This window comes from Haliotis rubra, unplaced genomic scaffold, assembly GCF_003918875.1.
Source record: "Haliotis rubra isolate DU_JTF1 unplaced genomic scaffold, ASM391887v1 Scf130, whole genome shotgun sequence".
NCBI lineage: Eukaryota > Metazoa > Mollusca > Gastropoda > Lepetellida > Haliotidae > Haliotis > Haliotis rubra.
The window spans coordinates 571779-585979 of NW_025765226.1; the positions used below are offsets into that span (position 1 = coordinate 571779).

General features: G+C 37.0%; 1 protein-coding gene across 1 annotated transcript in view; it reads left to right on the plus strand.

Moving 5' to 3' along the window:
* The first annotated feature begins 756 nt into the window (after nt 1-756).
* LOC124267270 overlaps nt 757-14201 on the plus strand; it is an 80580-nt gene continuing 67135 nt past the window's right edge. The window contains exons 1-5 of the mRNA XM_046702181.1: nt 757-802; nt 6384-6551; nt 7116-7157; nt 9922-10071; nt 10548-10693. Coding sequence (XP_046558137.1) covers nt 778-802; nt 6384-6551; nt 7116-7157; nt 9922-10071; nt 10548-10693 — 531 coding nt within the window. The 5' untranslated portion in view covers nt 757-777. The remainder of the gene's footprint in view (nt 803-6383; nt 6552-7115; nt 7158-9921; nt 10072-10547; nt 10694-14201) is intronic.

Below are 14201 nucleotides of genomic sequence, written 5' to 3' on the forward strand. Positions count from 1 at the left end.
TTTGAAGATTTCTTGTCTGATCATATATTTTATAATAGCAATATTGTTATTGCTAAGAAAACTATTTTTAATGAAGGGTGGTTCCAAAGGGGTATCTCTCAAATTTGTGATCTTGTTGATGAAAATGGCAGTTATCCGTCTTTGGTCGATTTTAATGAAAGGTATCAATTAAATGTATCTTTTTTAGAACACTATGGTGCCATCAGTTCTATAAGAAAAGGGGCGGTGGGGTAGCCTAATGGTTAAAGCGTTGGCTCGTCACGCCGAAGACCCGGGTTCGAATCCCCACATGGGTACAATGTGTGAAGCCCATTTCTGGTGTCCCCCGCCGTGATGTTGCTGGAATATTGCTAAAAGCGGCGTAAAACCAAACTCAGTCAGTCAGTCAGTCTATAAGAAAAAAATTTGCTGCAGGAAATACACCAATTACTCGATTGTTACTTTCAATTAATAAAGGCTCAAAGGCCTATTACTATATCCTTTGTTCTTCAATTCGGACACCAAGAGCTCAATTAAGGTGGCAAGAGGATTTTCAAATCGTGAAAAGTTACCATGGACTAATGTGTATGTTGACTCCAAATTTTCAAGTCAAAATCAATTATTACATTGAAATATGCAAGCGGGTCTTCAACATAGAAATTTCAAGAAACAGATGTTGGGGTTGGGTAAATCTTGACATATATGTATGAGAACAATGACAATGCCATGAATATTTTCATATCAGATGAACATTAATATTATAATAATTACATTTCAGATTTTTTGGAGAAACTTCAAATGAGCCTTTCTCATGAAAGTAGAGGTAAGTGTTCAAGTAAAAAGATCAGACTTGTTGAAAATCAAAGTTAGTCAAGGACACTACAGGTTAAACCATTACCATTGTTTGCACTCAAAAAAATTGTTTCATTGTGAACTCAGTTGATGTCATCCAGTTGTTATAGTGACTAATTCAGGACAGTCATCGTCCAAATATTTAAAAAGTCCCAAACCTATGTAGTCCAGATATGTGAGACTTTATTGTAATAATTTATATGATGCTAACCTGTATTCTTAATCACTACTGTACATCCTTATCACTACCGCATTGTACATTGACTTGTCAGCCCATTAATTATTGTATAAGACATTTATAACCTTCATTGGTCATCCCGCTTGGCCGTGTCTGCCATCACATCAACTGGTCAAGGAAGTGCTATTGTTTTTCTGTCTGTCCATTGATGAGTCGTTGCCTGTCCATTGTTGTCAAAAACTGTATATATATACTTAGTATGCTCACATCTAGACAGTGAAGGAGGACGAGTCCGGTATTGGGATGGTCTTTGTTGGGACAACCACGAGCAGGAGAATGCCGCTCGTAGGAAACGTCCTGGGGTTGAGCAGGTACTCCACTCACCACATTTCATGTTTTGTGTATTTGTTGGTCATGTAACTAAAGAAGTTTGAGCTCAACTATGCCTTCGTCCTCCTCAACGTATTGTACGTTACACCTCATCTTAATTATGAGCGAATTCCCCAGTCGTCGAATATCCACGTGTTGACACAATGTGCAGGGATGAGAATTTTCCATGCAATTCCACAGATTTGATTGTGTTGGGGTCATTGTTGGATCTGTAGTCCCCAAGATCCCCAGCTCATTTTCCTGTTTTTGTTTTCACTCACACCCATTCTCATCCCTGAATATGTACTGACCTATGTGTAAGGTCAAGGTTTCAGTGGAGGTTGTTCATACCATGTATTTCCCCCTTTCAAGTTGGAATGTGTATTTCTCCTTCTGATGTCTTATTTTTAAGAATAATTTGATACTAGTAATAGTTATTTTCTGTCTCCTGTATGCATGCAGAAAATATTAGAATATACATGAATATGGTGGCAGCAACCTTGAGTGACTGTCAGTTGGCATTTTAACAGTCTAGTGCTTTATTGCAGTGTTTCTTTACTTGTACAGTCTGTTGAATTTCACGAAGGGACCTGGGCCCCTATTCTCGAAAGGATCCTAGCCCTAGGATATCATAACTTTGATCCTAGGGTCTAGGATAGGTGTCCTACCTTATTCTCGAAAAGTATCCTCGCGCTAGGATATCCTAATTTACAAGAGCACACAGTTTTGATGTGTTACGAAGAGTTTTTTGAGTTTATATTATCAATTTATCGATAATGAATAGACGCACTTGTTGCGATGCACATATTCTTTAGATCTACAAAAGAGATTTGTTCAGTTCTTACCTATTCTCAGCCTTTTTAATCACAACATTGCTCTTTCCAGTCACATTGCCGTGAAATGTCAATGTCAAGGCCAACTTGATAGGACAAGTAACTCCGATCCTGTTTATTTCCTAGGTGAAGTTTTCAGTTTGTGAGATGATGCATAATGAGAGTTCAAATGATGATTTTCATAAAAAATCAAATACAATGAAAATATTTTTTGCACATATCTTTAATATCCTTATTGGTTTTTTTGCAGACTTTCGAACTCTGAAGTAGAAATCTTATTGCCTTGTCAAAAAATGAATTTTCAAAAACTTCAAAACTACTATATAATGTGATGAAAATATCAAATAATTTCTTCTAGATCTAGTAAGTCCATCAAAAGCTGAATTTCCTCATATTATGTGTTTTTATGAAATGAATCATGGGTAATATTTAGGGGAATCCCCAACTTAATGAGGGTTTTTCCATCTCACTTACTGAAGAGCTCGCTATCCTAGCTAGGATAGGCAGCACAAGTTAGGATATGATAGGATCGTTTCGAGAATGGGTCTTATCCTTACGGTAGGATATCCTAACTTCTGTCTTAACTACTTAGGATCTGTCTTAGCGGGGCACTTTCGAGAATAGGGGCCCTGATATTCCATTAAAAGGTACAGCAGTTGGCCATAAGTGATTTGTTATCGAATGACACCTGATTAAGCACCATAAGTACAACTTAATCTATCCCATCGACAGCAATGTTAATACTGATTGGTATGTCTTATACATGTTGTTTGAATAGTTGCAGATTTCTGAATAATCATCAGAAAATTGAATGGTAATTATGTTTATGTTGCTGAGATGATGGGAATTTCACTAATGACATCAACTACTGCAGACGGTCCTTCATTATGTTAATGATATTCTTGTTGCTGACGTTGAATGTCAATTTCAAGGTTATATTTTCAAAAATGTATTATGCTCATGATAACTGGAGAAGGATTTTATGTAGATCATGAAAAGACTTTGTACATGGATCAGAAAATGTTTTATAAGTGATATATGTGTAAAGTGAAGGTGGTTTGTATACCAGCGGAAAAAAGTAACTGCATATCATGAAATTACCAAAAATATAAATTATTTGAGAAGATATACAAATAACCATAAGTAAGCAAGTAGCAAAGCACTTTGCATTAAATGTGATTTCACATATCGAGAGTAGCATGTGTACTTACTCACCTTTTGCATGCTTTTGTGACACCTGCAGTTCACACACCTGATACTGAATATTGAAGAACAGTTGATTATTCTCTTGCCTCTGAATGTTGTGGAAAACATGTTAAATTCAACCTAAACTGTGCAAGCATCTCCACACAGTGGGAATGCTGGAGACTGGAATGGCCAGACATTTTGGTGTCTATCAAAACACGATCTCATCTCTATTGAAACGTTTTCAACATAATCGGAACACAAGAGATTTGCCTTGGACCGGCCATCCACGCATGACGTCACATCAACAAGACAACCACATTCCGCTGACCCATCAAAGAAATCAATTCCAGACTGCCAATTTAACGGCTTGGATCATTCCTGGCTTACATCACATTAGTTCCAGGACTGTACAGTACTGACAAAGGGAGCACAACATCCAGCCCTGACAGCTTGCAATACGTCCAGTTTTGCTCCAACCTCACCGACAGTCACGCCTTGCCTGGTGCAGACAGCATCTACAGTACAGGAGACAAGATTGGGATGTTGTTTTGTTCAGGGCAAGGGTGTACAGATGGCGAGATGAATGGTATGATGACATGTGCCTTGTTCAATGTTGACAGTTTGGTGGCTGCAACATTATGGTATGGTGGAAGATCACATCTCATGGTCAGACACAACTTGTCATTGGCAATCTGACAGGTCTGTAATACAGGGATGAGATTATTGGGCCTCAAGTGCATCCGTTCATTCATGGACAGTGATGTAACTTGACCTCAGCAAGATAATTAGGAGATAAACCTAGTGTGTTTGATTTTCAAACACACAAGGTTTATCTCCATTCTACTATGACCCATTTAAACTCGAACTTCCTCGCTCTGCGGAAGACACTGGGTAATCCGGCATGGGACAAGAGGCAAATTGAACTCGTGTGAAGGGAGTGGTAGGTGTCGTTCATATTTTTTTAATATTACAATATAAAAAATATTCTGTCCAAAGAAAACAAACTACTGTTTATTCAATGCAATTATGTAATACCCCAGAGCTTGGTCCACACGACCGAAACCAGCCTATTGTTTTGTGCGTCGTGTTACTGTACCCCCCGGCCCCACTATAATGGAATCGTCTGGCCTACTTATTTTCTTCGAAGTAGACAGTTATGCAACAGTTTGAAATGGCGGATGAGCCAGTGTTTACATTTTGCGAAAGGTTGAAATTTGAAGTGACAGTGGACAATACTTGACTGACTGTCGAATCTGAACCCTGCATAATCAAGGATAGATCTTTTTCTGATCAACCTACGACCTGTAACTCATCAAAGACTGTTGATTTTTATGACCGGCCGATCATGATTTCACGTATGTGCCTCCACCACGGCATGCGACGAAAGAGTGACAGTGTTGCTGCTTAGTGTACATGCGACTAACTTGTGATTCCTTGGAACATTGTTTGCATCATTTGGGACTGGATTGTGTCCAAGCATTTTTCAAAGTATACGAACATAACAGTGACAGCCTTGCGGGGAAGGTGGCAGAGAGCAGAATTATTTTGTGAACAATGCAATGGGATATGATGGAGTATGAGTGGTATAATGTGGTGTTTCGCCAGACCGTTATCTTGCGAATTTCCCATTCTAAATGGAAACAAATATACCATTTACCAGGTAGATAAATGTTTACTAATGTTTTGCTGCACATGTTGTATAGATGTTAAATATTGTTTGTTTATGTTTGGGGCTGTGTATTGTAATTGAGTTTGAATAATATAATAGAAAGTAATATGATAGTGAGGTCCCTCATAATTGTGGAGGAAAAATCATATAATTGTATTTTCGAGTTTAAATAAATGTTTTATGAGCATTTCCATTAGTCATGTTGGTGGTCAAGCTGAAGTCGTGCGGCAGTGTTGTATACGTGCGCAGTGAAGCGCAATGAAATCAAACGCATTTTCAATCCAAAATTTTCCAATTGCCTAGGTGGAAAATTCCAAAGTCCGCATCAAAATCCATGGAGTTGTTGTTATGATCCGCCATCATTGTGGTCAAACGGAAGTAGCTCTCACAATAAGACTTGTTAATGCGCAGGGAAGCGGCCTTACAATCAGATGATGGTCAATCCTGAATTGATGCCCACAGATTTTTCTGAACAACCAATCAGAATCTAGTATTTTCTTGATTCATGGTAGAATGCTTGTTCACATGTCGCTTGTTTTGTGATAGATTTCCTGAGACAGCAGAACATTCCAGTTCTACCCTGGCTAGCTGTTTCTCCGGACCTGTCCCCTTTCAGGCATGCTTATGATGAAATGCCCACAATCAGCCATTGACATTAGCTGAATTGGGACTAGCATTGGTTCAGACATGGATCAACATTCCCCGAGCTTTCTTCAATTGCTTAGTGCCGTCAATCGCTATGCATTGTCATTGTCAAGCCTGTTGATGCCAATGGTGGACAAAGACGATACTGAATCTGTGAAATGACTTTTGACACCACATCTCTTCAATGGCATGTTACGATGCCTTTTGTCAAATCATACAGATTTTGAAATTATCGTGTCAACAGTTAAACAGTGATTAAGAAAAACACCACAAATCATGTTTTTATCTTTAGGCAACAACAAATGACATAACATCAAATAATGCACAGTTACTTTATTCAGTAGTTAATGTTTGCCATTTTCACATCATACCTTTTTCATGGATCCTGTGATTCAATCTCTCGTTTGAATACTTGTGTTAGATGATAATCTCACACTGTGTCATATTTTGCTAACATCAGACATGAATTTATGATATAGAAAAAGGAAATTAGAGGCATAGGACTTTTGTGTTAAAGTTGTTAACAAGAGGCTTGAGGCACAGTTTAGGGTCATTCAGGAGAAAGTGGAAAATGTCCTTGCATGTAATGTACAATGAAAATGTACTGAAATGGGTGATCTCTGAGAATTTTGTCTCAAGATTATGTTTGTTTGGTTTCAATTTCTTTCAGTGAAACATGAATTACATCACAGCAAGACTACCAGAATAACTACCCATGCACTCGGTATGTGTCCTTTGACTGTTTTGGTCTACAACGAACAGAAATTCTGGGAATCCTTTAAGAAGATTTTGAAGAAGAAGGCTCTTGCTAGTCTTCAAGTCTTCATACCTTCCACTGGTAAATATGTTTCCATTTGAAAGATAAGTATTATGTAATAACAATAATGTATGTCCCTTACAAACACAACTCTAACATGGATATCATCTCTTATTGATGTTGCCAGAGTCCAGAGCCTTCACTATAGTTTGGCATGAAATGCATGTGGACCCGTTTTTTTGTAAATATCTCATCGTCCAATGATCCAATCGATCTCAAACTGTGCAAGTGGATGTTTTGTCAGACAACCTAATCACATTGTAAATCACCGATTTTATGCATTTGTATTAAAGAATCCGTCTATGTAACTGTCAACAAAATAAACAGCAGAACGTAGACGGCTTGCAGAGGGAGGGAGCCAATGACCTGTAACTACCACTACTATGACAGGATATTTTCTGGAGAGTGATTTAACCAAACATATGATTAAATTGCAGTAATATGTTTCTCTGAGTGATGATTTCCGATTTTGTCTAATACCTTCTTTTTCATATAACGTTTCAAGTTACACATGCATCATTCAGGTGGGAAACTACTTCCTTTCTATTTAGGGATATTTATTTTGGGGGGTTATTTTTTTTTCAGATTTGGTGAAAAACACTGGGCTTAAACTCAGTTGGAAATATGGTTTGTTTTTTAAATCTGTCCATTGTTTGCTCATTAAACTTTGAAATAATTTCAGTCAGTTGGTGATCTGGTGCCTTTGCTAATTTATTTATTAATTATTTTTTGGGACTTCAGAATCAGTTTGGTGCATGGTTTGTTTCTGAGGGCAAACTCAAAATCTGTTGTTGAATGTTCTGTAGACTTTACAGATATGTTAATGAGATGGTGAACTGGTACCTATTGCTATTCAATCTTTTTGTTTGTTGTTGCCATAAGAACAATCTGGACATGAACTCGGTTGTATAGAGGATCCTTCTCCAATGTAGAAGATCAAAGTATGTTGAGTGTTTCCCAGTAAGTTCCATCTGTATCGACTACATTAGAATATGGTTATCCCAAACAAAAGACTTACTATTTTGTAAGGTCGAACTGCTCTACTATACATTGTCAAATAAAATTAATTTATGTGATAAAGTCATTACACAATATTGTGTATTAGCAAAATGGTGTATTATCCTGCTTATGGACTGCTAACTTATATTTTTCATTTCATTTCCAACCAAAATATAAGTGTCTCACACATATATTCAAGCAAACCAAGTTGTTTTGCTGCTGAAAGGTATCTCCCTTTTCTCGGCCCTACTCCATCTCCATCTTTAAGAACTTTCTTTTGGTGACAGGGTGGTGGGGTAGCCTGGTGGTTAAAGCGTTCGCTCGTCATGCCGATGACCCGGGTTCGATTCCCCACATGGGTACAATGTGTGAAGCCCATTTCTGGTGTCCCCTGCCGTGATATTGCTGGAATATTGCTAAAAGCGGCGTAAAACCATACTCACTCACTCTTTTGGTGACATCAGTGGTTTTTGAATGAGAACATGCAACGCTTTTGTGTTGCATTTTGATAAATTGCATGGAGAACTTGTGTGTAAGAAACTGCTGCCAATTTCCTTAATTGTCCCCCGTCGCAACGCGGAACGGGGGACTATGTTTTCAGCAGCGTATGTCTCGATTCTTGTTAACGCGATATCTCATGAACTGTTGTACCCAATGTATTCAAATTTGGTGACAGCCTACATTGGGGGATTACACAGACACTAGTCGATTGGGGTGACCTTGACCTTACATTCAAGGTCACCACGACACTTTGACCACTTTTCAAACTCTTGTTAACGCGATATCTCATGGAATGTTGTACCCAGTGTCTTCAAATTTGGTGAAAGCCTGCATTTGGGGATTACGCAGACACCAGTTGATTTGGGTGACCTTGACCTTATCTTTAGGGTCACCACGACCCTTTGCACACTTTTAACTCTTGTTAACGCGATATCTCATGGACTGTTGTACCCAATGTCTTCAAATTTGGTGACAGCCTACATTGGGGGATACACAGACACCAGTTTATTTGGGGGACCTTGACCTTATCTTCAAGGTCACTCCGACCCTTTCACCACTTTTCAAACTTATTTAAACACGATATCTCATCAAATATTGCACCCAATGTTTTCAATTATGTTGACAGCCTACATTGGGTGATTATGCAAACACGAGTCATTTCTGGCATCTTGTTTGTGACCAAAAAATAAAAAGTAGTAAATATGGATATTCCATCAGTGGCAAACACTTGTTTAGTAATGTTTGATTTTTAAGAATTTAAAGGGCTAATGAACCACATATCATGCCACGACTCACAAATACACAAATGAGGCGATTTTGGTTGGTCCATTGGATAATGTCTCGACATCAGGTGGCATAGCAATTCCATATTGCTACTGAAATACCATTTCAGCACTTTTGAGATGTCAGCAGAACGATAATGAAGTTTCTGATTGCCCACCTGACACAATGCCAAGACAGGACAGATGGATATGGGAGACCAATCTCTGATACAGGTCCCAGACTGGAGCTACTGCTGCTCAGACCTTTCCAGCACTTCGGCATATTCCCAGGATTGACATTCCAACATTATAAAACCATATCCATTTAGGGTTGCAATGGCTCTTCTGAAACAGCGCAATGTTCAAGTACTGCCTTGGCCTGCAAATTCACAGAAACTATTCTCTAATGGAACTTTGTGTATGCCATGTATCCAAATCCCCAAGACAGCATAAATGATTTGACAGCAGAACTACAAAAAATATATCATGCCATTCCACAAGCCTTCCATGCACATTTGATAACCTTGATGCATTGGTGATGCAAAGCTGATCTCACTGCTCACAATACCCTTTATTGAAATTTTGACATTGATTTTTACATATGATAGAATGACATTGAAAATCAAGGTCACTCTGCATTAACTAGGTCTTAACAAAGCTTGTGCACATGATAACTTTAGTATTTATGATGAATATATTGTTTAATCTGACAAGTGATTGTTGTTGACATTTAGCTCTATTGACTAGATATCCAGATGAGCTACATTACACTACGACTATTTGTGATGCGGCATGTTTACATGCACACAGATTTCAGCATTGACAAGACTTGCATATAATGATTCACTGAGATCAGGCTAAAACAGAAGCTGATAAACCTTTTCAAGGTTCCAAGAAAATAAGTTTAAGTACAGATGTGTAAGAAAAGCAAGATTTATGGATATCAGCTTCTATACATGAATAATACGCTCCGAAACGTCTTGTTGTTCACAATAGAGAAGCTGATATCCTAAATCTTGCTTTTTTCATGTATTCCACTTCTAAATGCCCTTGAAAGATTTAATTTGCAGATGTTTAGTGAAATTTTCTGAAGATGTTGTTTGCACCTGGCACTACTTTTATGCTTACAGGCCAGAAAGGTTTTGCATCACAATTGGTCACCTGTCTCAAAGACACAAAGAAGCTTGATGGCAATCTGCACACAATGACTATTGTAGTGCCGTCAGAATCACTTTTTAAGGAGTTTTCTCAGCAGTCTGAATCGAACTGGTTCAGGTGTTGTAAGTGTTTACATATCTGCCTGTTCATGCTTGCAAAGGAAGAGCATGTGTTTATTAAGAGAAGTCTGAATGAAATGAAGAATGAATTTTGAGTTTTGTTTAGGTGAATTTATCTTTTGCAGTTGTCTAATGACCTAGTTTCAACAATTCTTGTAAAACGAAATATTCTGCTTACTCCTAAGTTCACTTCATCACCAAATCTTTCTAAGCACTGAATACTTATCTTTATTTATCTTCTGAACATAAACACCCCAAACAATTATGTTAGGTTGTAATATGTCAAGTCACATCATGTTGAGTGCTCTTATGAAAGTAAATGGTAAGATTGATATTCTGTGTGTAATCCATCATACATTTTTTTTATTGTTGAATGTATGAGAACTAATGACTCTACTGTATTTTTATCCGCATTGTGAACTGTATCTACTTTGAATTTGTCTTTGTTCTTTTATTTTACAATCATGTGCACCTTTCAGTGTTTCAAGGCTTTGGGACATCACACCAGAGTCCAGAAAAGGTTGACAGATCATCAACATCCACAGTTGGTGCCATCAAGATAACTGCTTCAAAAATGGAGGCTGTTGAACTGGCATTTCAAACAGTCACGAGAACGATTTTTGACGTATGTGGTACAATTCTGAATTTCACAAGAATTCCTTCGAATAGACTACCTTTATTACATCATAGCATTTTTCCCCTGAACTTATGTAGCTATGGTGTGGTGCATTATCCATAACAATGACACATTTGTCAGACAATGCTGGCATTAACTGTTCTGCAACAAACTCATGGTCATCAGCTTCTTTGAATATAAGTATTATATCACAACTTGGCAGAAATCTTGGATGTGATCCAGCTTATAGCATGATATTGATAATCCCCTTTTCCCACAGGTATCTTATGACTTTGATTTTGATGGTTCTGCCTTTGATAAGATGATTTGTGGTATGCATGGACCAACATGTCATACCCCTGTTCCCTTTTTTTTGACAGCCCTGAGATACTTGCCTCTTGTAGAAATGATATCACCCACTCACAAACTGTCTGGTTGCTCAGGTGTTTGTGTTTGTGACCAAATTTCACTACTTTTAACACCTTTGCCGTTACAGGTGATTTGGTTTTAGTAATGAAATAGTTAAGAGTAAGTCAGTAATGTACAGAGTGATAATAACCCACTGACTTGTCATAACACAAGACAAACGTTCTTACCTTTACTGTTTGAATTAAAACAATCATGTTGTTGATAGCATATTGAAACTCTTGCATTTATCTTGTTCTTGACAGTTAATTCTACACATAAGAAATATTTTGTAAGCCGTTGTGACTATTTACAATTTTACTGAATCTGATGCCCACTGATTGAAGGGGTTAATGGTTAAGTGTCAGCTACTTTATTATCTGCTGAAGACATGCACTATCTCCTTGAATGACAACATCACAGCTGTAAGAAACTCAGGATAAGTTTTCAATGGAACTAGCCCCTACACTTTCTGTTAGTATTTCAGATTTTATGCATATGTCTTTCTTGATACCCGAGGTGGCTAATAAGACCAAAGTTATTCTGTGATACAAACCCTGAAACAAATATATAGATATATAAGAAAGCCAATGCAAGTCTACTATATATGGCAAGTCTAGAATAGTAGGGTTCCAAAAAGTCTCTGGGCTCCCTTTCCTTTTATGATTATGATATATAAGGAACCGGGTTTTTTTACTGTAAAATATGTTCAAAATGAAAATGTCTTATTGCTAATTGCCTAAATTACTTGTGAATGTGTTGATGATGCATGTAAAGTCTTTCACGATGTTTTCATAGGATATGTTAGTTCATGTGTACATTCTAAAACTGTAACGATTCATCCTGGTGATAAGCCTTGGTTCGATACTGAGTTGAGACGGGAATGCAGAAAACAGGATAGAATGAGAAAGAAAGCAAAAAGAACTGACCGTGAAAGAGATATTCCATTGTATAAGAAACAGAGAAATAAAGTTAACAATATGAAATACCTCGCAAAAGAGAATTTTTATTCCAATCTTGATGATTTTATCTCTGAATTACACTTTAAAAATACACCCTCCTGCTGGAAAATGCTGCGATATGTTGTAAAACATTCAGGTACAGCAACTAGCATTCCCCCTCTCAAACAATATCCTAATGATGATGACCTGTCGCTTTTCTCAGATATTGATAAAGCTGAATTTTTAAATAACTACTTTGCCTCGATCTCCTGTGTAAATGACGAGAATATGGCCCCTCCTCAATTTGATAGATGTACAAAATCCACTTTAGCATTTATTACAGTGACTAAACAAGAAATTACAGATATAATTAAATGTTTGCCACTGAATAAAGCTGCGGGTCCCGACAGAATAGGCTATAAGCTTTTAAAAGAAACTGCTCATTCAATAAGTGCGCCATTATGTTTGCTTTTTGAATTGTCATTACGAAAAGGTGTGTATCCATCAGAATGGAAATTAGCACATGTAATGCCTTTATTCCAGAAAGGTGACAAAACTAAAGCATCAAACTACAGACCGATAACTCTTATAAGTTGTGTCGGTAAACTGTTTGAGAGAGTTGTATTCAAGCATGTATCTAACTATTTAAACGAGAACTAGTTATTGTACAAATACCAAGCTGGTTTTCAAGCTGGGAGTTCACCTGTCCATCAATTAATTGAAATATATCATCAAATATGCCAAGCTCTAGATGATAAGGACCAATATTGTATGGTCTTTTGTGATGTTTCGAAGGCTTTTGATCGTGTTTGGCACAGAGGGCATATACATAAATTGGAAATGTATGGTATTAAAGGTAGATTGTTAGAGTTATTGTAATTACATGTGTAATCACTATCAAAAGGTCTTTGTTAATGGAGCCCTGTCTAAACCAAGGTTACTCCAAGCTGGCATCCCACAAGGATCAGTGGCTGCGGAAAAGAACTAACTCTAAAATTGGAAAGGCTCCAGATGGAAGCTGCAAGAATTATTACAGGACTTCCCAAATATTCTTCTTTTAATTCACTATATTATGAACAGGCATGGAAGCACGATCAGAGGGTAGAAGATTAAGAAAATTGTCTTTGTTCTACAATGTTCAAAACAACAAAAGTCTAATCTACCTAAAAGAAATAATTCCTCAGTACGTGGGCTCCAGGAGTCAATATAATCTAAGAAATTCAGGCAATATCTGCTTGCCAAGAACAAGAATAAAACATTCTCATGAGTCGTTCTTCCCATCAACTATAAGATTGTGGAACAATTTACCTACAGATGTAAGAAACTGTACTTCACTATCAAAGTTTAAATTGAGCATAATAACATCATATAATTCAGCTCCACTGTACTTTTCTTATGGTATTAGAAAATTTAACATATTACATACTCAACTACGTCATGAAGCTAGTAGTTTAAGTTACGATCTGTACATGTGGAAACCCATGCGAAAATGCTCATCACTATTTCTTAGAATGTTCTTTATACAATCAACATAGAAAGATCATGCTTAATGCTATTCAAGATGTATGTGGTAGTAATTCTGTGATTACATTATCTGTTATTTTAAACGGCATTGCAGATCTGACAAATCATAAAAATGAAATTATATTTAAAAATGTACATCAATATATATGCAAATCTAAACGATTCCAGTAGCCTTCTCTCTATACACCTTTTGTATTATGGCATTTCCCCCTGTTATCTTTCAGTCTTTCTCTGTCTCTGTTTCTAATAATTGCTTGTGATGAAATTAGTTATTGTAAATATCTTTGGAGAGGGGTTTAATAAGTTGAAAGAACTTGTCCCCGATCCTTTTCACATTGTGAATAAAATATGTTTAAACTAATTACTTTTACAATTCGGTTTCATCGTTAGTTATCTGTATGACAAGTAAACATTGTAAATAGGCCTACATAAATATAAACGGATTCTCAGACTTATTGTAGGAACAATGGACTATATTTGCAACTTTGCTTGCTACTGTATTTAACATAAGTTTGATTGTCAGCCTAATTTGTAAGGAAGAATGCTTCAAAAGGTTACAGTATTTGAGGTATGAAGAAAGTTTTAAAATGTTTTTCCGAGTTCTAATGCCTTCCAAAGACAATTTCTCCTGTTCCTTAAATCTTTGC